General features: G+C 36.2%; 1 protein-coding gene across 1 annotated transcript in view; it reads right to left on the bottom strand.

Annotated features, from left to right (window-relative positions):
* LOC110447908 (sodium/hydrogen exchanger 7-like) overlaps positions 1-21,626 on the bottom strand; it is a 54,863-nt gene that overhangs the window by 10,752 nt on the left and 22,485 nt on the right. The window contains exons 6-14 of the mRNA XM_021493893.1: positions 19,472-19,577; positions 16,296-16,431; positions 15,686-15,791; positions 14,721-14,809; positions 12,863-12,976; positions 12,254-12,365; positions 10,226-10,379; positions 8,679-8,730; positions 4,964-5,041 (exon numbers count right to left, since the gene is read on the bottom strand). Of these exons, the coding sequence (XP_021349568.1) occupies positions 4,964-5,041; positions 8,679-8,730; positions 10,226-10,379; positions 12,254-12,365; positions 12,863-12,976; positions 14,721-14,809; positions 15,686-15,791; positions 16,296-16,431; positions 19,472-19,577 (947 nt within the window). The remainder of the gene's footprint in view (positions 1-4,963; positions 5,042-8,678; positions 8,731-10,225; positions 10,380-12,253; positions 12,366-12,862; positions 12,977-14,720; positions 14,810-15,685; positions 15,792-16,295; positions 16,432-19,471; positions 19,578-21,626) is intronic.

Here is a 21,626-nt window from a genome sequence, read left to right as displayed (position 1 = left end):
GATTTCATCACTCCCATAACTACTATAGATTTCATCATTCCGATAACTACTATAGATTTCATCACTCCCATAACTACTATAGGTTTCATCACTCCGATAACTACTATAGATTTCATCACTCCCATAACTACTATTGATTTCACCACTGTCATAGCTACTATAGATTTCATCACTCCCATAACTACTATAGATTTCATCACTCCGATAACTATTATAGATTTCATCACTCCCATAACTACTATAGGTTTCATCACTCCGATAACTACTATAGATTTCATCACTCCCATAACTACTATTGATTTCATCACTGTCATAACTACTATAGATTTCATCACTCCCATAACTACTATAGATTTCATCATTGTCATAACTACTATAGATTTCATCACTCCGATAACTATTATAGATTTTATCACTCCCATAACTACTATAGATTTCATCACTGTCATAACTACTATAGATTTCATCACTCCCATTACACCTATTAGTTTCATGATCCCATACCTGCTAAAGGTTTCATCACTCCCATAACTACTATAGGTTTCATCACTCCGATAACTATTATAGGTTTTATCACTCCCATAACTACTATAGATTTCATCACTCCCATAACTACTAGAGATTTCATCACTCCCATAACTACTAGAGGTTTCATCACTGTCATAACTACTATAGATTTCATCACTCCCATTACACCTATTAGTTTCATGATCCCATTATATAATTAGCTACTTCAGGTTACATCATTTCCATAACGGCTACAGAATTGGTTCACTTCCTTGTTAGGGTGAACAAAAGAATCTCTTATTCATGTTGATAGATTTGTATCCATCCTCGTAGGTTAATTCTCCAGTACATGACTGACCCATTATATAGCTTGTATTTTATACTTTAGAATGAAAAACGATAGAAACAATAGTCAATCGATGCTGGTTGTACATTTTTAGATATACATGTATATATATATGATGTATCAAATGTGACTCCATTACATACTCTCTTTATAAATCAATATCAATTAGAACAGTAAGCAATAAGCTTACCAATACCACCAGCTCCCATTTACAAAATTAGAAAAGGGACATAACTCCTGTCAAAAAAAAAAATCCAAGCCCAAAGCTACTTAGAATACAAATAATGCGTACCAAGTTTCATAAATATTTGTGCTGACAGTAAGGAGCAATACTGCAGCCAAAAATATTAAGAGGATATCAGAAAGGGACATAACTCTAAAGGAAATCATCTAAATCAAAATAAAATCACATTTGCACAACTATACCCACTTAGGCACTGATCATGTAAACCAATGCAAGTTTAATGGAAATTGGATAAGAAGATCACAGCAGTAAATGCTCCTGACAAACCTCTGTCTACAGACAGACAGACCCCTGATCCCCGTGTATCCAGCTAATTTTATTTTGATGGGGGGAGGGGGATAAAATGAGGACCAATTACCAAAAGGAATAGAAAAGATTTAAAGATTCTATTTATCACCAGTGCCACCATATCATCTAGTATATTGACAGATTCTGTAAATTGAAAGAATATGACAAACCTCCACCATTTGTCTCCAATTTCTTATTGTGACATTACAAATGTTTGCAGAACACATATCAAAACATCTGTGTAGATGGTGCATTAAGCTAGGTGAGTCCAAAGGATACTACTACTATATGTGACCATTAGCATCAATTATCTTGATTTTATATCATTACAAATAATTAAGACAGAACTCCATGATTTCTTTAAACACAGTTCCACACATCTCCAACTTTCTATTTAAAATTTAAATGTTTAACAGTAAATTTAGTTTACTTGGTGTCACTCCTTGGAAATCTAACTAGCAGGGTAGGGAGGGTCAGATTGCCCTCGATCTCGATTATAAACACTGTTGAGAAACACCATTCACACGAGAAATTTTACAGTCATCATCACAGGTTAATTCTAGAATTCCAGGGCGTATCTGAGGTTCATTACGTATTTTATCAACTGGAGCCGTTCCTTGATTTGACGGGGGAAATCAAGGCAGATGTGACTAACAGAACCTTCCCTTACCTTGATGGTGTGATAGAGAAATCTCCAACCCGAGGGGTGATGTATTTTGGTTGTCTAACCCGAGGCTCTGCCGAGGGTTAGACAACATAAAAAATCACCCCGAGGGTTGAAGATTTATCCGTCACACCCTCAAGGTAGAGGAGGATTGTTTTTCTCCCATCCTATCATATCAGTTATAACTCCACCGACAGTAGTGTAAACAAACATACATGTGGGGTATGAATATCGTCATTCAATTTTGATGACGTCCCAATTACCGGTGCACATTTTAATGACGTCATAATTGAACACGAGCTAAACGGCACGAGGCTATCTCCCCATAGGGGGTGACATGCTGATCTTTCCCGGCTAAAACGGGAGACACACCTGTGAAGGGACGGAGAAATAGGAATCACTCCCTGTTAAGGGGCACAAAGTCTTACCTCCCCTTTACACACAGTTTCATAATTTCTTTTCCTTTTTGTTTTGGCGTGCCCGTGGTTCCTTATGCTGTTTTAATGTGTCAACATTAAGTTACAATTTTGTTCTTGTATGTTGATACCGTTGTATTTACTCCTGCCTTATGTGAGATTTTTTTCAATAGTATTGGAAAGAGGAAAGAGAATGTAGATTCATAGTCAAAAAGGCATATCATCCTCAGATAATGAGCTGTCTTACCATCCAACTTCCTGGTCAACGTTTCATTTTGACATCGAAATGAGTTGAATACTTTTGATTACATATATGTATATACTGACACATCTCATCAAATGACGAATCAAAAGTTGCTTTGACAGTCTTCAAGTTACTTGCTTTAAACAGCTATAAGTAACTGATCACTTACTAAATACAGGCTGTTGGCGATTGGTTACTTGCTTTGAACAGCTATAAGTAACTGATCACTTATTAAATACAGGCTGTTGGCGATTGGTTACTTGCTTTGAACAGCTATAAGTTATTGATCACTTACTAAATACAGGCTGTTGGCGATTGGTTACTTGCTTTGAACAGCCATAAGTTGTTGGCTACTTGCTAAATACAGGCTATTGGCGATTGGTTATTTTTATTGACATGCTTTCAACGATTGGTTACCTGCTTTGAAGAACATGTCATGTAATAATTAAGTTGTTTTTAACAAGTTGTAACTGATTGTAACCCTTACTGTAACCCTAACAAGTTGTAACTGATTGTAACCCTAACCCTAACAAGTTGTAACTGAGTGTAACCCTAACAAGTTGTAACTGATTGTAACCCTAACCCTAACAAGTTGTAACTGAGTGTAACCCTAACAAGTTGTAACTGATTGTAACCCTAACCCTAACAAGTTGTAACTGATTGGTCAACTACTGACTTTCTGCTTCAATTATTCATAATTATACACTATTTGCAGTAATCAGCCTTAAAGCTTGTACACAATGAACCATAACAATTCATTAGCTAATACATACACCTTCATCTGTAATCTCATCCTTTAAGCAGAACATACGGTAAATGTAATGGTTATTACCACATGATCATGTATTCCTATGTGCATTGGCAAGTTTCAGCTCACATCATGATTTAGAGCTTCAACCATAATCTACATGTAACACTAGCTAGAACTGTAAGGGGTGGGGGGGGGATAATAAGTGAAAAAGAAAATAATGCTGATTTAATTGTAGTAACTGTGAAGAGTTTGCTATGGCAAGTTGTATACAACTGCCGTATTTATCTGGAAATAAGCCCATGCCTGGAAACACCTAGGAATCCTTTGTCAAATACAGTTCAGTAGAAATGACAGCAAATTCTATTTCATTGTCCTGCAATAATCCCTACAATGAGTTACAGTTTGTATTGTAGGATAAATCCCGGGTGTCTAAATTCAAAGCAAGCAAACCTGAAAACGTACCCTCTAATTTGTGGTCAGGCAACAAAAAGCAAAAAAAATATCGAGAAAATATTTACAAGAAAATAGGTAACATCTTTAATTTGAAGGAAGCTGAGGAAATACCTTAGTTTACTGTTTATACATGTATATCATTTATATACTCACATATTTTGTCCGATTTCTTTTTTCAAGTTACCAAAATCAAAACACCTTTTTTTATTTAACAAATTTATCTTCATTTGATTATGCTGATGCATTAAAGTCTGTTAAATCAACTACAGAACCACAACTATATTGCAGTTGTTTCGCAATAAATTGAAATTAAACATTAGGCTTCAAGCAAATTATCGTCTTCAACATACTTACATTCAATATACTTTCTACGTGAAAATCTTGACAGCAAAACAAAGAAATTTACAAAACAATTTCATAGGAATTTTCGTGCTGAAATGTTGATGATTATCTAATGGATGCCTGGAATTTACCCTAACAAGCTGCATGTTTTGATTTAAACACATCAATTATATATTTTAACAACTGCCGAGGGCAAATAAATGGTAAATCTAGAAAATTAAGACAAATTTAAGAAAATTAGCATGTGTTGAGTGCATTTCGGCCAGAGAAAGCAGGTGAAGTTGGTTGCTTTTGGACCTAGCCAGCTACGAACATTGGTTGTGCTTAGACTATGCTCTGGGGATAAACTTTGACCATGGCCTGTGGTCAAATCTGTGTGTGGCGTGTCATATTGTTGCTGTACAATAAAGTAGAAATTTTGCTCCTTTTTTAAACCCTTTCACCACTGTAGACCATAATGGACTCATCCAGATCAATGCATGGTAAGAGTCTACTAAAGTTACATAGGGGTGAAAGCGTAAATCAAATAAACTGTTTGGCTTACAATTCAGTCAAACAGCTAATTTGAATTTATTTATGCAAACTCAACAGAATCAATAACATTCAAGAAAATGAAGTCAATATATATATATATTCATTACGAAAATCACGAAATCTCTACTTTATAATAAGAAGTGTTTTGTGCATTGGAAATGATTGATCTGTTGCCTTTCGAGACGAACACAATCCACACAGACCCCTCGGAACGCATGAACACTCCGGCAAGCTAAACTGCGGCAAGCTAAACTGCAAAGTAATTAAAACAGTCATGCACATATATTCATGGTTCTAATTTATCAAATATAAGTGTTCACTGGCTCATATCTGAAAATTAAGAGGCATAGACATTTGTTTTTGCTCAAAGTTATCATTGCAGGTATACCTATATTTTTCACTAGGGGTGGGGGCTTATTTGCGGTCAAATACGGTAAGCTTTATCAGTGTAGGTGGTGTGAGCTCTGTAGGTTTGAGCTCTGTACAAAGTGTAAGTGTGAGCTCTATCTATCTGATCTGTTTGAGTGATCAGCTCTGTAGGTGCGGCTCTGTAGGTTTGAGTTTTGATAGTGTGTAAGTGTGAGCTCTCTCCCTCTCTTCTCTCTGATCTGTTGGAGTAAGCTCTATAGGTTTGAGACCTGTACAGGGTTTAAGTGTGAGCTCTCTCCTTCTCTTTATCTCTCTGGTCTGTTGGAGTAAGCTCTATAGGTTTAAGACCTGTACAGGGTGTAAGTGTGAGCTCTCTCCCTCTCTTTATCTCTCTGATCTGTTGGAATGAGCTTTATCGCTCCGAGATATGTATAGGGTATAAGTGTGAGCTCTCTCCATCTCTTTATCTCTTTGATCTGTTGGAATGAGCTCTGCAGGTTTGAGATCTGTACAGGGTGTAATTGTGAGCTCTCTCTCTTTATTTTTCTCTGATCTGTTGGAATGAGCTCTGTAGGTTTGGGATCTGTACAGGGTGTAATTGTGAGCTCTCTCCCTCTCTTTATCTCTCTGATCTGTTGGAGTAAGCTCTATAGGTTTGAGACCTGTACAGGGTTTAAGTGTGAGCTCTCTCCCTCTCTTTATCTCTCTGATCTGTTGGAATGAGCTCTATAGGTTTGAGATATGTACAGGGTGTAAGTGTGAGCTCTCTCCCTCATTTTATCTCTCTGATCTGTTGGAATGAGCTCTATAGGTTTGAGATATGTATAGGGTATAAGTGTGAGCTCTCTCCATCTCTTTATCTCTTTGATCTGTTGGAATGAGCTCTGTAGGTTTGAGATCTGTACAGGGTGTAATTGTGAGCTCTCTCTCTTTATTTCTCTCTGATCTGTTGGAATGAGCTCTGTAGGTTTGGGATCTGTACAGGGTGTAATTGTGAGCTCTCTCCCTCTCTTTATCTCTCTGATCTGTTGGAATGAGCTTTATCGCTCCGAGATATGTATAGGGTATAAGTGTGAGCTCTCTCCATCTCTTTATCTCTTTGATCTGTTGGAATGAGCTCTGTAGGTTTGAGATCTGTACAGGGTGTAATTGTGAGCTCTCTCTCTTTATTTTTCTCTGATCTGTTGGAATGAGCTCTGTAGGTTTGAGATCTGTACAGGGTGTAATTGTGAGCTCTCTCTCTTTATTTTTCTCTGATCTGTTGGAATGAGCTCTGTAGGTTTGAGATCTGTACAGGGTGTAATTGTGAGCTCTCTCCCTCTCTTTATCTCTCTGATCTGTTGGAGTAAGCTCTATAGGTTTGAGACCTGTACAGGGTGTAAGTGTGAGCTATCTCCCTCTCTTTATCTCTCTGATCTGTTGGAGTAAGCTCCGTAGGTTTGAGACCTGTACAGGGTGTAAGTGTGAGCTATCTCCCTCTCTTTATCTCTCTGATCTGTTGGAGTAAGCTCTATAGGTTTGAGACCTGTACAGGGTATAAGTGTGAGCTTTCTCCCTCTCTTTATCTCTCTGATCTGTTGGAGTAAGCTCTATAGGTTTGAGACCTGTACAGGGTTTAAGTGTGAGCTCTCTCCTTCTCGTTATCTCTCTGGTCTGTTGGAGTAAGCTCTATAGGTTTAAGACCTGTACAGTGTGTAAGTGTGAGCTCTCTCCCTCTCTTTATCTCTCTGATCTGTTGGAATGAGCTTTATCGCTCCGAGATATGTATAGGGTATAAGTGTGAGCTCTCTCCATCTCTTTATCTCTTTGATCTGTTGGAATGAGCTCTGTAGGTTTGAGATCTGTACAGGGTGTAAATTAAACCAAAAGCTTGCTTTTCTTACAAACAAAAAACTTTCAAAAGTATGAAATATTGGAGTTTCCTGCTTTTCTCTAGCAGTACCATCTTCAATGCAACAATTTGATGTCCACACAGGAGGACATTCTTAGAAAAGCAGTTGAATTGATGCATTTTTCGCTAGTTTATATAGGTTAGGTACCTGGCTTATTTCTGTATAGCTAAATACAAAGTTCCTGTATATTCGGAACAAAAATGCAAGCGAGATTTAGACATATTTCATTCCAATTTGATAAAGAAAAATCCCAAAATGCAAATTTGTAAAAATATTCAAAAATGCTTTTATTTTAAATTTGCATTTAGAAGAACACAACTCCATATTAAATTTTAGTTAAAGATGATATGTGTTTTTCAAAAATAAAAAGGAAAATGGAAACAAAATATTAAATGTACCGTATAGCACTGTACAACATATATATCAAAACCATGCAGGTGTGTACAACATCCTAACACAGACAGGAAGACAGACAACAACCCAGAACTACAGAATCATGCTGAGGGCTGCCAGCACCATTGATAAATATATCAAATTAACTTCCTCCAATAAAATTCAGCAAATCTTTATATTCAAATGAGGCAAATATCCGACTCCTTTTTCAAACCCATGGATGTCTGTAAGACATTTATGTGCCTCCATCAGCATAAAAATCAAGTTCATGGAAATTCTACCACCAATAATAGCCTGACAATGACAATATCATTCTATATATCTATGGTGACCTTGACCTTCATTGTATAGTGTTCAAATGCAAATCTTCTTCATGTTACCTTTAGTCTTAACGTCTGAATTAAGTTTGACAAAACAAATGAAGTGATAAAAATATCTCAATTAATCATCTATTTAGGAAAACAAAAACAAAAATGTCTATAAGTGTCATCTTGTAGAAAGAAGTATATATGTTTAACATTTCTAAATAACTTCAAACAAATAAAATTCCCTGTTTAGACACCACTTTTAAGTATACTATGGGCCTAATATGGTCCAATACATGCTGGCAGCCCTGCATTATGTACACCACCCATGCAGAACCCACAACACCTCGACGCACCAGATCGTTGGAGAAGGTGGGCGTCTCCGCCACAGGACTTTCCATGGAACTGTACTGACGTTGTCTCGTCGATGCCTAGTACAGACGAACGGCAATCAAATCAATCAAACCCCTACACTTCATGGCGTCAAATACTGATCATATTGAACACATACATGTATGTACTGTCACCTACCACACATACTGATCATATTGAACACATACTGTCACTTACCACACATACACACTGTCATTTACTTCTCATAATGTATATAAGTTCCACACTGGTTCAAAAGAAGCTGTAAATTGACCTTTCACCTTTCATCAATATCCGAAACAGTCTTAAAGAAAATTCAATGTAAAATTGCAAAAAGTTCTCAATGAGGGCTGGTATCAAGGGAAGAGCGAGACACCTATATAATATTTTATAAGTGGCAGTGTTAAATCCTGATCGACCTACCATTCCCTGGTTTTGATGTTTGATGAGTGCTTTATGTTTGATTTAATTATGAATACAGATGATTTAGTATAAATATTATAAAATAATGATTTACTGTGATAAATAATGATGAGTTATAATTAACGTATAACTTACAGTTCTAATACTGGAACCGTCCGTCACTTCCTGGTCTTCTTCGACCCCGACCCTACAAACAGAAGTGAGTACTATTAACCTGGACATAATTACCATGTCCAAATAGGAGGCCTGACTCTAAGTCAGACCCAAAATATTGGGTATTTTTTGTTTCATCACACCAGGAACTCACGAAAGATTTAGGCAGCATATTTGTTATACAACCAATTCAATTCAAGCTGTTTAATTATCGGGCTTGGAAAATTTCCTTTCCACAATTGAGAAAGAAAAAGCCAAAATGGGATGGGACACACTATATATATATATATATTTATCACCAACGGTGATAAATAAACATCAATCCGCCTGAAGAAGCCCTAGAAGGCAGAAAGGCCTAGCGGACGATCTGAAAAATTTATGTTTTTATTCTATATTTTCCTTCGCAAGGACTTATTTATTTTTTATCTACTATATATATAGCTATCTCTCATCTGTTACGTTGACCCTGAAGTAAACATCCTCTGTACAGTCGTAGCTGACAGTCGTAGCTGACAGTCGTAGCTGATTCCATTTCAATCCTCACAGACGGAGGAACTCTTACGTTCAGTTGTAGCTGAGAGATTATTCTGGTAAAGCAATCCAGTGAACTGTATGGCAGGCAGGAGGTAATTGTGTATCTGAAAATTCCACACTAATAGTGGGAGTCCAACCACTACAGCCTTCATGATAAGCCAGTGACTGAACGAATAAACCAAGCCATCCTGTGGCATACAGCCAAGGGGGTGAATTTACAGCAGATTATGACTGTGATCGCAAATCCAATTTCTCTCTCTAAAATTATGCAACCTTCCATGACTGTAGCATAGCGGCAGTAAATACTCCACAAACTTTCACCAAGGCAACGGGGGTTCTATTTCCTGATCAGACTTGAAAAAGAATTGGGTCACCTGCCCAACCACCTGGGTTTTGGTACTCCTCTTCTCCCACATAAAGACACCATGCTTTAACATAATAAATGGCCCCAACAAGAGTGATTGATATAAATTGAAGCAACGTATGTCATAATTGATGTGGAATAAATAAAGTCGATATTATATACTCCACACATATGTCAAAGATCAGAACCACATTTATTGTTTTGACTGGCACAGCCGTTCCCTTAGCACAGATACAGCCATTCCCTTAGCACAGATACAGCCGTTCCCTTAGCACAGATACAGCCGTTCCCTTAGCACAGATACAGCTGTTCCCTTAGCACAGATACAGCCGTTCCCTTAGCACAGATACAGCCGTTCCCTTAGCACAGATACAGCCGTTCCCTTAGCACAGATACAGCCGTTCCCTTAGCACAGATACAGCCGTTCCCTTAGCACAGATACAGCCGTTCCCTTAGCACAGATACAGCCGTTCCCTTAGCACAGATACAGCCGTTCCCTTAGCACAGATACAGCCGTTCCCTTAGCACAGATACAGCCGTTCCCTTAGCACAGATACAGCCGTTCCCTTAGCACAGATAAAGTGACTCACACAAAGATGATAGAAATCAGACAATATTAATCTATGTTTACCTGATCTGCAGCCACTGTAGCATAGGAGTGGTAAATCCGCCGCAGATGACGACGGTCACTAAAACAACCATCATTGTTGAGGACACCATTAGTCTCCTGGCCTCCGACGACGTGTTCCGGATAGACAGGGCAAAAGCAATAGCTCCTCGTAGACCTGGACAAGTAATTACAAATATAAGGCTTCATACAGGGTATGGTTTGACATGTCAGGCTTATCTAATTACAATAGATTGACTTTAACAGAAAACATTGTAAACTATTTTGGAAAGATTACATTGTTCTAGTGAACAACAGAATTGTATCATAAATAGCAACTTTTATTATTGTTTAAAATATGACTCTGGAAATGTTTTCTCCCATCCCTCTGTGTACAGATATCTATTACATAAAACCATCCAGGGTTAGGAAAGCAGTCACTTGGGCATGTAACAAAAGACTATCTTACAAAATATTCTGGGATATCAAATTTACAATAAATGACTTCATGGTGAATTTTGGGAGAGTTATCTCCCTTGGATCAATGACTGTGCTGAGCACAAAACCTTGTGCAGATAACATCGCTGTCACATCTCGGCACAGTCTCTTTACATCCTGACTGTTGACTGAATAGCACACAAGTTTTTATCTTCAAAGCCTTTGATGTTTGAGAGTCGAGAACTGGTCTCGGACCTTATGCATGTGTAGCACCAGTGCAGACACACATACAAATATTTCCTACATGTACAACTGTATAGGGCAAAAATCATTAACTTTCCTACAACAGATGAGTGTTTTCTTAATTTATCAAGGCTGGATATGAGAGAAAATAACTCTTCCATACCTACATGTGAAAGTCAGGGTTGTTCTACCTTCATAGGCTCATCATGGTACATGTATTTCCCAAAAATCACAATCTTGGGCCCACCTCAGGTGCAATTCCCCTATCTATAAAGTTACCAACATTCACAATCCTGGGCCTTAGGTGCGATTCCCCTATCCATAAAGTTACCAAAATTCACAATCCCTGACCTGTGGTGGAATTTCACCAGACATGATGTTACCCAAATTCACAACTCATGGGCTTCAACTGTAATTTTTATATGCATGATGTTGCAAAATGTACAACCCTGGGCTTGATGTGGAATTTCCCTATCCACGATATGTTACCAAAATTCATAAGCCCTGGCCCACAGGAAGAGTTTCCCTATCCATGTTACATTGTATTGGCCAAATTCATAAGCCATGGGCCACAGGTAGAATTTCCCTATCATTGGTGCTACCCAAATACACAACCCTGGCACTCAGATAAAATGTGCTACCCAAATACACAACCCTGCCACTCAGATAAAATGTGCTACCAAAATACCCACCCCTGGCACTCAGATAAAATGTCCTACCCAAATACACAACCCTGGCACTCAGATACAATGTGCTACCCAAATACACACCCCTGGCACTCAGATAAAATGTCCTACCCAAATACACAACCCTGGCCCTCAGATAAAATGTGCTACCCAAATACACACCCCTGGCCCTCAGATAAAATGTGCTACCCAAATACACACCCCTGGCACTCAGATAAAATGGGCTACCCAAATACACAACCCTGCCACTCAGATAAAATGTGCTACCCAAATACACACCCCTGGCACTCAGATAAAATTCCCCATCAATGATGTAACCCCAATTCAAAACCCTGGCACTCAGATAAAATTCCCCATCAATGATGTAACCCCAATACACAACCCTAGCACTCAGATATAATTCACCATCAATGATGTAACCCCAATACACAACCCTGGCACTCAGATAAAATTCCCCATCAAAGATGTTACCCCAATACACAACCCTGGCACTCAGATAAAATTCCCTATCATTGATGTAACCCCAATTCAAAACCCTTGTCTTGAAGTGAAAATCCCTATCCATGAAGTTACCCAAATTTACAACCCTGGGCCTCGGGTGGAATTTCGAAATCCTTGGTATTCCCCAATTGCAGAACCCCTCCAGAGACGGGTCCAGGGCTGTGTGTCAGTCTCCCATACTTACCACTAAACATCATCATATTCATGAAGGAACTTTTGATCTTTTTCCGTCGGCCGAGATTCAGCAATAAAGACAACGGATATACATTACAGAATCTCGCTACAAAAATAGCAAGCTAGTTTAAGTTAAGGTCAATTCAAATTACAGAAGGTCAGCCTTATCTGCCAAAATTGAAATATTGAAGATCAGCCTAAAACTTATACTGATCAAAATAACTGCATAAACCTCACATATTAATTCCCATTTATTTAAGAAAAACCAAAAATTCCAAACCTACCCGGTGAGTAAAACCCAAACCGTGAAACTTTTAACTGAGTTAATGTCTCAGTTAATGTCAGTCAATGAAAATGAAATGATTACGAGAAATCTCAAGAAAAAATAACTTCTTTTGAAAGGAGGTAAAATGGACTTCTTATCTTCACTTCAAATTATTTTTTATATCTGAAATGTAAAAAAATATTATTTTTTAGCAAAAAGTAACTTTCAGATTTCCAGACAGAATTCAGTACAGAAACATACGTAATTTCCATTTTCTCCCTCAAATAATGTTGTCATTATAACTCCTTTAACAGAAAGAGACTATGATGTTGTACATTACAAACTAAAGGATACGAATGTGGAGAAGATGAACCCTGCATGCCACTTTTGTGCGTGGAATGTGAATATAGACACGCCCACGTAGAGAAAGACAAAGTTTTCTGCCAGGAAATTGGTCAGTTCAAATAACTGAAACAGAAAACAAAACATATATGCATATTAGATGTATTTGCATAAAGTACAGTAAAACAGGAAATCATGGCAGTTTGGAAATGCTCGCATTTTTTGAACTGCACAAAAAGCCTTAAAATACCCAAATGGGAATATGTATACTGTATACCAGGGAATTTTCAATGTAGATTAATTTTCGCCTTTTTGCCCTTTGTAATGAGGAAAAATTTATCATTGCAGTGAATATAAGTAAACAACATATTTTAAATAGTAATGAAATGTGAAAGACAAAATTAACATTGGCCAAAAATTGATTTCATGGGCAAAGAACAAAAGTTTGACTGGCGATTTTTTTTACAGTATACAGTATTTAGATAAGGTATACAGAATATAGATATAAAGAATAATTACAAATATCGGAACCATTACCAAGGCGAATTATTTACAGTATACTGTATTTAGATAAGGTATACAGAATATAGACATATAGAATAGTTACAAATATCGAACCATTACCTGTGCGAATATTCCTTCACCGCAGATTAAGGAGTGAAGACGTCGACATTTCCACATGTGAGGATTTTCATACTTTTACAGTATAAACTGTACTACAGAACACTTTCTGAGCTAAACATTCAATTGCTCCCATTGTAACCCAACAAAGCTGAGCAGCCTCATTAATCACGCATCATACCAATATCTTAGCACCAGAGTTGCCATTATGTACGTGCATACCAAATTTGGTTGAAATCAAACTAGTTTTCATGGCAGTTATTGCTTGGCTACTATATACTTCTAATCATCCAATCTGAATCAAGTAACCTCGTTAATCACAACACAATGACGATCAAACTTAATGTGGGACTTCATATAATGTACATATCAAAGGACTATCGTATGTATGGTTTGGGCCTGTTTTGGCCCCTAAATGCATCAAAATTCAAAACCTTTAAATGAACTTTGAAATGACTGTTTCTTAAATTTCGAATACTTCCTAAATACTATTATGAAAATATTTATTTATATTTCTAATTATTGATGTCATGGTAACAAGTTCAAATTTGCATAAATTAGAAAAATTTGAGTATTCAGTGAATGGGATATTTTGCATAGTTTTTCTCCTAGAAACTATAGAGCGCATGCTTGAACAAACTATATATCAAAGGGTAATGTGAAGGCACCTGTAATACATCTTTAGGAGAAATATAAAGTTTGTTCAAGAGTGCACTCTGTGGTAGCTAAGAGAAAAACTAGGTGAAAACCTGTCAAAATTGACTGAATAATCAAATTTCAATAATTTATTCAAATATGACCTGGTTACCATGGCAGCCAAAATTGAAAACACAAATAAATATTTACATAATAGTACTGGGGAAGTATTCAAAATTAAAGAAACGTTCGTTTGAAAGTTCTATTGCAGATTTTTAATTTTGATGGATTTGGGGGCCAAAAAAGGCCCAAACCATACATAGTCCTTTGGTACAAATCAGATTTTTTTTAGGGCATTATTGACCAGAAACTAATATTAGTTATATAGTCAGTTTCAAGGTAACCTCAGTATAGAACTATAACTGTTTGATATCAAAATTAGTGTATTTTAACATGCTAGTTAATGCATGTCTGCCTTATAGCTTACTGCAATGTAGGATTGCACGCTAGCAGAAATAATAACAAACAACATATAAGTAACGTATAAATATATCAAAGTCTGATCGACCGGAATTGTTTTTGTTTAAATAGTTGGAGGATTAATTACACTTACTTGTTTTGTTCTCTGCTTTGATTCCACAGATAAGTTGTTAAAAGTGTAATGGGCCTGTGTGATCCCACAGAACAGCACTGCTACAATTCCTACAACAGCGACAGTAAAAGGTATAGTGGGCCTGTGTGGTATCCCACAGAATAGCACTAGTCAATCATAAACATGTTATTTGCCTGATGTTACCTGGGAGTCAGGCCCCGTTATGGTCACTGTAACACTTTGTAACACACATGGTGTGTGAAGCAAAATATTCAGACCAGAAATTAAATATCTGCGATGTATCTTATTTCATACGGGTCTTCCTGATTTTCTCATTTCGTAATATTAATTAACCAAATTTACCCAATACCACTATTGTGTGGACATAAGCACACAACAGAGTGAACGATTGTTAGGGATCCCTGCCCCACTCCACTGTGTACTATATACAGTGACTTCCCCTTAACTTTCTCTTGAATATAGAACTGTAGAACAATTGGGCCAGGACAATTCCGTCGACCAGTTAGCTCAATCAGTTAGAGCAATAGTATATATACTAGCAGTCTGAAGTCCGGGGTTCAAATCTGGGTCTAGCCTGGTGATGTTTGTTTTTTACTCTAACCACGTTTACACTGTTATTGATTAAATTTTGATTTTTTCATCTTTATTGTTTCCCATAAAAGTCCCACAACTTATGTTTTTTTGTTTTTTTTTATAGATGATTTATCAAAGCCATAGTCATGCCGTATAAAAAAGTTTCCAACACTCGTAAATCGCACGATTGTGTACACGGTGTGTGTATGATGTGTCGTCTCTGTATTTATACAAACAGGTAAGCTTACCTGTATTATCCTTACATTACATAATCTTGTTGGTAATATACCTACCTGTACAACAGGTAAGCTTACCTGTATTATCCTTACATTACATAAAACTTGTAGGTAATATATATATATATACCTACCTGTACAAACAGGTGAGCTTACCTGTAAGACCTGCAGCCTCTGCAGCTTGGAATGTGCTATAGGACATGAGGAAGAACAAGGCCGTCTCCAACAGAGGAAAGTCACGGATCTTCGTGTACTTAGTAATGTGATTGGAGTTAAGGAAAGAAATTTGTGAAGACATATTTTTAACTGCTAGACATGTATATATAGTTACGTTAAAAATGCCAGCCTTAAAATCAACATCACAGTACTATGTAAAAATCAACATCACAGTACTATGTTAAAATCAACATCACAGTACTATGTTAAAATTAACATCACAGTACTATGTTAAAATCAACATCACAGTACATCACAGTACTATGTTAAAATCGACATCACAGTACTATGTTAAAATCGACATCACAGTACTATGTTAAAATCAACATCACAGTATTATGTTAAAAATTAACATCACACTACTATGTTAAAATCAACATCACACTACTATGTTAATATCAACATCACACTACTATGTTAAAATCAACATCACAGTACTATGTTAAAATCAACATCACAGTACTATGTAAACCATGTGTGTAAACACTGTGTTTTTCTATTTCTATTTTTTTTACTTTATGACTCGTTATTCCGTTACAAGAAAGGATATGACAGCTGTTAGACAACCAATAAATGAACCAATGGCAAATGCTCCGGCAAATATTCCGACAAAGCTTCCCAGGGATTTGAACAACGCATTAACACTGAAGCCTGTGCTAGCATACTGCCCATAGGTCTCCACGGATCTGTGGAGTACAGAAACAGGTTATAATCGTACATATATATTAAATGATCTTATGTTTAATTATAAAAGACATGTTTAATTACAATAACAAGAGATACCAGAGGGATTTTGGCACCCACCATCATAAAAAAAAACTCATTAGTTTCAAGTAAGTTTGATTTTTTTCTGTAATATATATATCTACTAGATTGATAATCTTGTCAGCCTTTTGTGTAAATTTTGATTAATATTTCATGCAGTTGGGTTTGAGTTTCCTTTCAACGTTGCTATTTTTGCTTTTTTCGATCAGTCTCAAAATAAAGCATGCAAAACTGCATATCATGGGGGACCTCTATATAAGATAGGAAATTTGACAAAGATCTGTCAAGTACTTCCTGAGAAGTAGCGATAACAAGTATGGTTTAAGACCGTTGCGGACAGACGGTAGACAATTAGGGCGATTTAACCCCAGTCAATATTCTGATAATGGTGGGCTAATAAAGAAAATAATACACAATACAATAAAGTAATTTTAACTAGGACTGAAACAAGTCTTTTCATTTATCAATTTTATTTATCAATTTTATTTTCAGAGGCATTAAAGTATCTAAAACTGAGAAATTAAAGGATTGAACTTTAGCAATGTAGTGTTAAATAACAGTCAACACTGCCATAATAATTTATACTTAAAGAATAAATGTTAGCATCCAGCTACATCATTGATTGGTCATATCGAGATAGATTTCAAACAAAATTCCCCATAAAGAGGAAATAATTATTCATTTTTATGTTTTATCAGTACATGAAGTTAATAACACACAAACTCTGAATATAAAAGATATTTTTGATAAATAAAAAAAAAATCCTCAGTTATACATCATAGCTATTTTTCTACATTGATTTTTATACAAATTTTAACCAGTTTCACCTCAGTATCATTTTTTTTAAATATATAATTTTGGTCAAAGCAATGATTCAATGGTGTTTTGTGGGAGATAGAGGCAGGTTTAGACTGTGAGTAGATGTCCAAGTCAACGCTTTCAGAATTTTTGACCTGAAATCTCAGACAAAGTGTGACAAGCTTTAGTTAACAGCTCATTTAGCAGACTTAATATTCGTAAATTCAGCCTTTTTATGAGAAGTCAAAGATATTTAACCTTATCATGGATACTTATAATTCTGATATTATATGTCACTCTTTGTCAAGTATTAAGAAACACTGAAAAACATACTATTACTGTTGTTTTTGCTTATATCTTTGTTACTGTATTATAACATACATATTGTTATCAATTCTTTTATTGGACCTCAGGGTCTGTTCAATTGAAATGAATATATAAATTAATCAAATGTTTACACCCAAGCGTGAAATTACTTAAACACGACATGACGATTCATATATATATGGAATGATTTAATTTTTCCCATGTTTTATATATTTTAATATGGCTATGATTACAAAAGATGGAAGTTAGTGACCTTAATTTGTTATAATTCCTCTCTGACACAAAGTTATTACGTGATAAAAAAACCCAGCAAAACCATGTGATTCAAAACAGCAAACCAGGTGACAGAAGTCCAGCTTTATCCCAAGCTGGTGTTTAATGTAGGACATAGCTGTTTTAGCGAACAGATGATATTACCCGAAGTTCATGTATTGCAGAGATCTGGATCAAAGTAACACATTCATTAATTCCTTTTCACTCTTCTATTAATAGTAATTTTTGAGACTTAAAAGCAGGTATAGTTTATGTACATGATGTTAATTGTTTTGGAGGGTTTTTTTCCCATACACATGTACAAAAGACTTACATACATGTGTAGTGAGTCAGGCTCCGATTTTTTCAAAAGAAAAAGTTTCGTGTAAATACTGGAATTAACAACGAGTGTTACTATAAAAACCATTACGCCAAATATTTTACAATATTTATGTAAGAACAAATTAAGGTTATACAATGTATACACAAAATAGATTGTAAATGTAAAACCATTAAAAAGAAACTCAGATTAGCCGTGTACATTTCATGTGGTATATATAGTAGGGGTTGACCTGCATGAGTGTTCAAGTTTCAAACCCTCTTTTTCTTTCAATCACATGAAATAGAATTTGTCAGTATTCCTAAGGAACTGTATATGAGACAGGTGGGCTAGTTACCAGGCATGGGCTTATTACTGGATAAATACAGTATATAAAATATTCTTTTTTTTATTTAAATCTTAACCACATGACACCTAAAATCCTACTATCGTGGTTGCATTACTGTGGCTTGTTACACGTGACATGGTCTATAAACTGATTCACCCCTAAAGTCACATTTGAACCTTACCAAATCAATGACTGGGCAAGTCCACTTTAGATATGTAGGGGCGAATGAGTTAAGGATAGTTCTGTGGCTGCATTTATTTTATACAAATCTAGACATAAAAATATCTCCTGATACTCTGGCAGAACTATATATACATCTTTTTATCTCTTTGAGGTCATCTTTGATCAGTGGACAGTGTGGGTAGATGTTATTACAGCCATGATAAATGTTCATAAAATTGTACTTTTTTATATTGTTATAGATTTTCCTATTGACAGCAGATGTTTAAGCTTCTGTTTATTTATAACTGTACCACAAATTGAAAACATCACCATGACGTATGATTTTTGTTTCACAACTTTTTTTTAATGATACTTTCAAACTGAAGTCACCTGGCTGGTAGCCAACATGATATAAACCGTATTATCTGTTTGAGATAAAGGAGGAAATATCAGCTTATTTCAGAGAAATGCCTACTAGGTTCGATCTGTTTAAGTATGGAACAAAATTAATCTGACTATCATACAAATCACGTTAAGCATGTTTATAATTGATGTGTGTAATTTCAAAAGTTGTAGGAACATACAGTATAACTCAATTTTCCTACACAAGGAGTGATGAAAAATGATATTAAAAATGTGATTTTTTTTATTATATGTTTTTTCAAAATAGGAAAAGAAAATTCCTACAAGAAATCTTACTGAATATAATCCTGTTAAGCTAGATGGAAAACAGCATAAACACAAGGTTACTCACTCAGACAAGACAATGGCCACAGCGTCGTTGAGAACGCTCTCTCCAAAGATTAAGGCAAACAAGTCGACGTCCACCCTCAGATCACTAAATATGGCCAGCACTGTCACTGTGGTAGATACAAAACATCCATATTCAAATCGATTTTACATGTAAGTTAGGACTAAATCTTATTCTAAGAAAATTTAATTTGAATATATTTACAAGGGACAAGAAACATTAAATGACTTCAACTGAATTATCATCCAAGAAGTTTCAGGACTGCTGGTTCACTACCTACATCCTCCTCAATACTCCAGGGGATACGCTCAATCTCGCTCTCTGCACCCCTGGAAATCGAATTTGAAGGCTCAGTGTTCGCCACCTTGTGGATGAGACGAGAAGACTAGTTTGATCCTTTGATGTACATCAAAAGAATCTCACGATCTCATAACGGTAAAATTGACTGGCTCTGAAGTCAGGTGTCACTCCTTTGTAATCTTCAAGGGACACTTATTAGCTTTGTGACTGGCCAGTTTTTTTTTACCCACACCAACCAAATAGCTAACCGTTAGTCTTCAATTATGCTGGCATATTCCAAAGGAGCAGAGAGCGAAAGTGAGCCTAACCCCTGGAGTATCGAGGATGAGGTGACCGTAACCCCTGGAGTATCGAGGATGAGGTGACCGTAACCCCTGGAGTATCGAGGATGTACTCGCCAAAGATTTGAAGTTGATGTTAATGTTGCTAACATACATGTATGTAGGTAACATTTATTAGAAATATCAAAGAAAAGATAACTAGGGCTGCATAGGACAAAGGGTACTGAATTAGTAGCATGAGGTCAATGTTTGTATTAAACTTGACTACAGCGAGATTAGTTGAAGCTACATGTATGTCCCTTTCATAGGGGGGGGGGGGGGGAAGTCCAGCATGTAAATCCATACAAAGGAAACGTGAACAGCTGACACTTTGACCTTTCACTTTGACCTTTATCTAGAGTGATCATTGGTCACTTACAATTGTAACACATATATAATGGAGTCACACAGGTGTTTTAAATTGCTTGAGGTTTCTATGGTAACAAGGAGATCCACTGGTGTAATAACTTTTATTGAGGTTTCTACGGTAACAAGGAGATCCACTGGTGTAATAACTTTTATTGAGTTTTCTACGGTAACAAGGAGATCCACTGGTGTATTATATATAAATATTAACTTTTATTGAGGTTTCTATGGTAACAAGGAGATCCACTGGTGTAATAAATTTTATAGGGGTTTCTGAGTAACAAGGAGATCCACTGGTATATCATATATATATATTAACTTTTATTGGGGTTTCTACAGTAACAAGGAGATCCATTGTTGTATTAATTTTTATTGAGGTTTCTATGGTAACAAGGAGATCCACTGGTGTTTTGACTTTTATTGAGGTTTCTATGGTAACAAGGAGATCCACTGGTGTATTAACTTTTATTGAGGTTTCTAGGGTAACAAGGAGATCCACTGGTGTAATAACTTTTATTGGGGTTTCTACGGTAACAAGGAGATCCACTGGTATATTATATATATATATTAACTTTTATTGAGGTTTCTACGGTAACAAGGAGATGCACTGGTGTTTTAACTTTTATTGATGTTTCTACGGTAACAAGGAGATCCACTGGTGTATTAACTTTTATTGAGGTTTCTATGGTAACAAGGAGATGCACTGGTGTTTTGACTTTTATTGAGATTTCTACGGTAACAAGGAGATCCACTGGTGTATTATACATATATATTAACTTTTATTGAGGTTTCTACCGTAACAAGGAGATCTACTGGTGTAATAATTTTTATTGAGGTTTCTACGGTAACAAGGAGATCCACTGGTGTATTAACTTTTATCAGGGTTTCTACGGTAACAAGGAGATGCACTGGTGTTTTAACTTTTATTGAGGTTTCTACGGTAACAAGGAGATCCACTGGTATATTATATATATATATTAACTTTTATTGAGGTTTCTACGGTAACAAGGAGATGCACTGGTGTTTTAACTTTTATTGAGGTTTCTACGGTAACAAGGAGATCCACTGGTGTATTAACTTTTATTGAGGTTTCTATGGTAACAAGGAGATGCACTGGTGTTTTGACTTTTATTGAGATTTCTACGGTAACAAGGAGATCCACTGGTGTATTA

This window comes from Mizuhopecten yessoensis, unplaced genomic scaffold, assembly GCF_002113885.1.
Source record: "Mizuhopecten yessoensis strain PY_sf001 unplaced genomic scaffold, ASM211388v2 scaffold3661, whole genome shotgun sequence".
Taxonomy (NCBI): Eukaryota; Metazoa; Mollusca; class Bivalvia; order Pectinida; family Pectinidae; genus Mizuhopecten; species Mizuhopecten yessoensis.
This window is presented reverse-complemented; position numbering and strand designations above follow the sequence as displayed.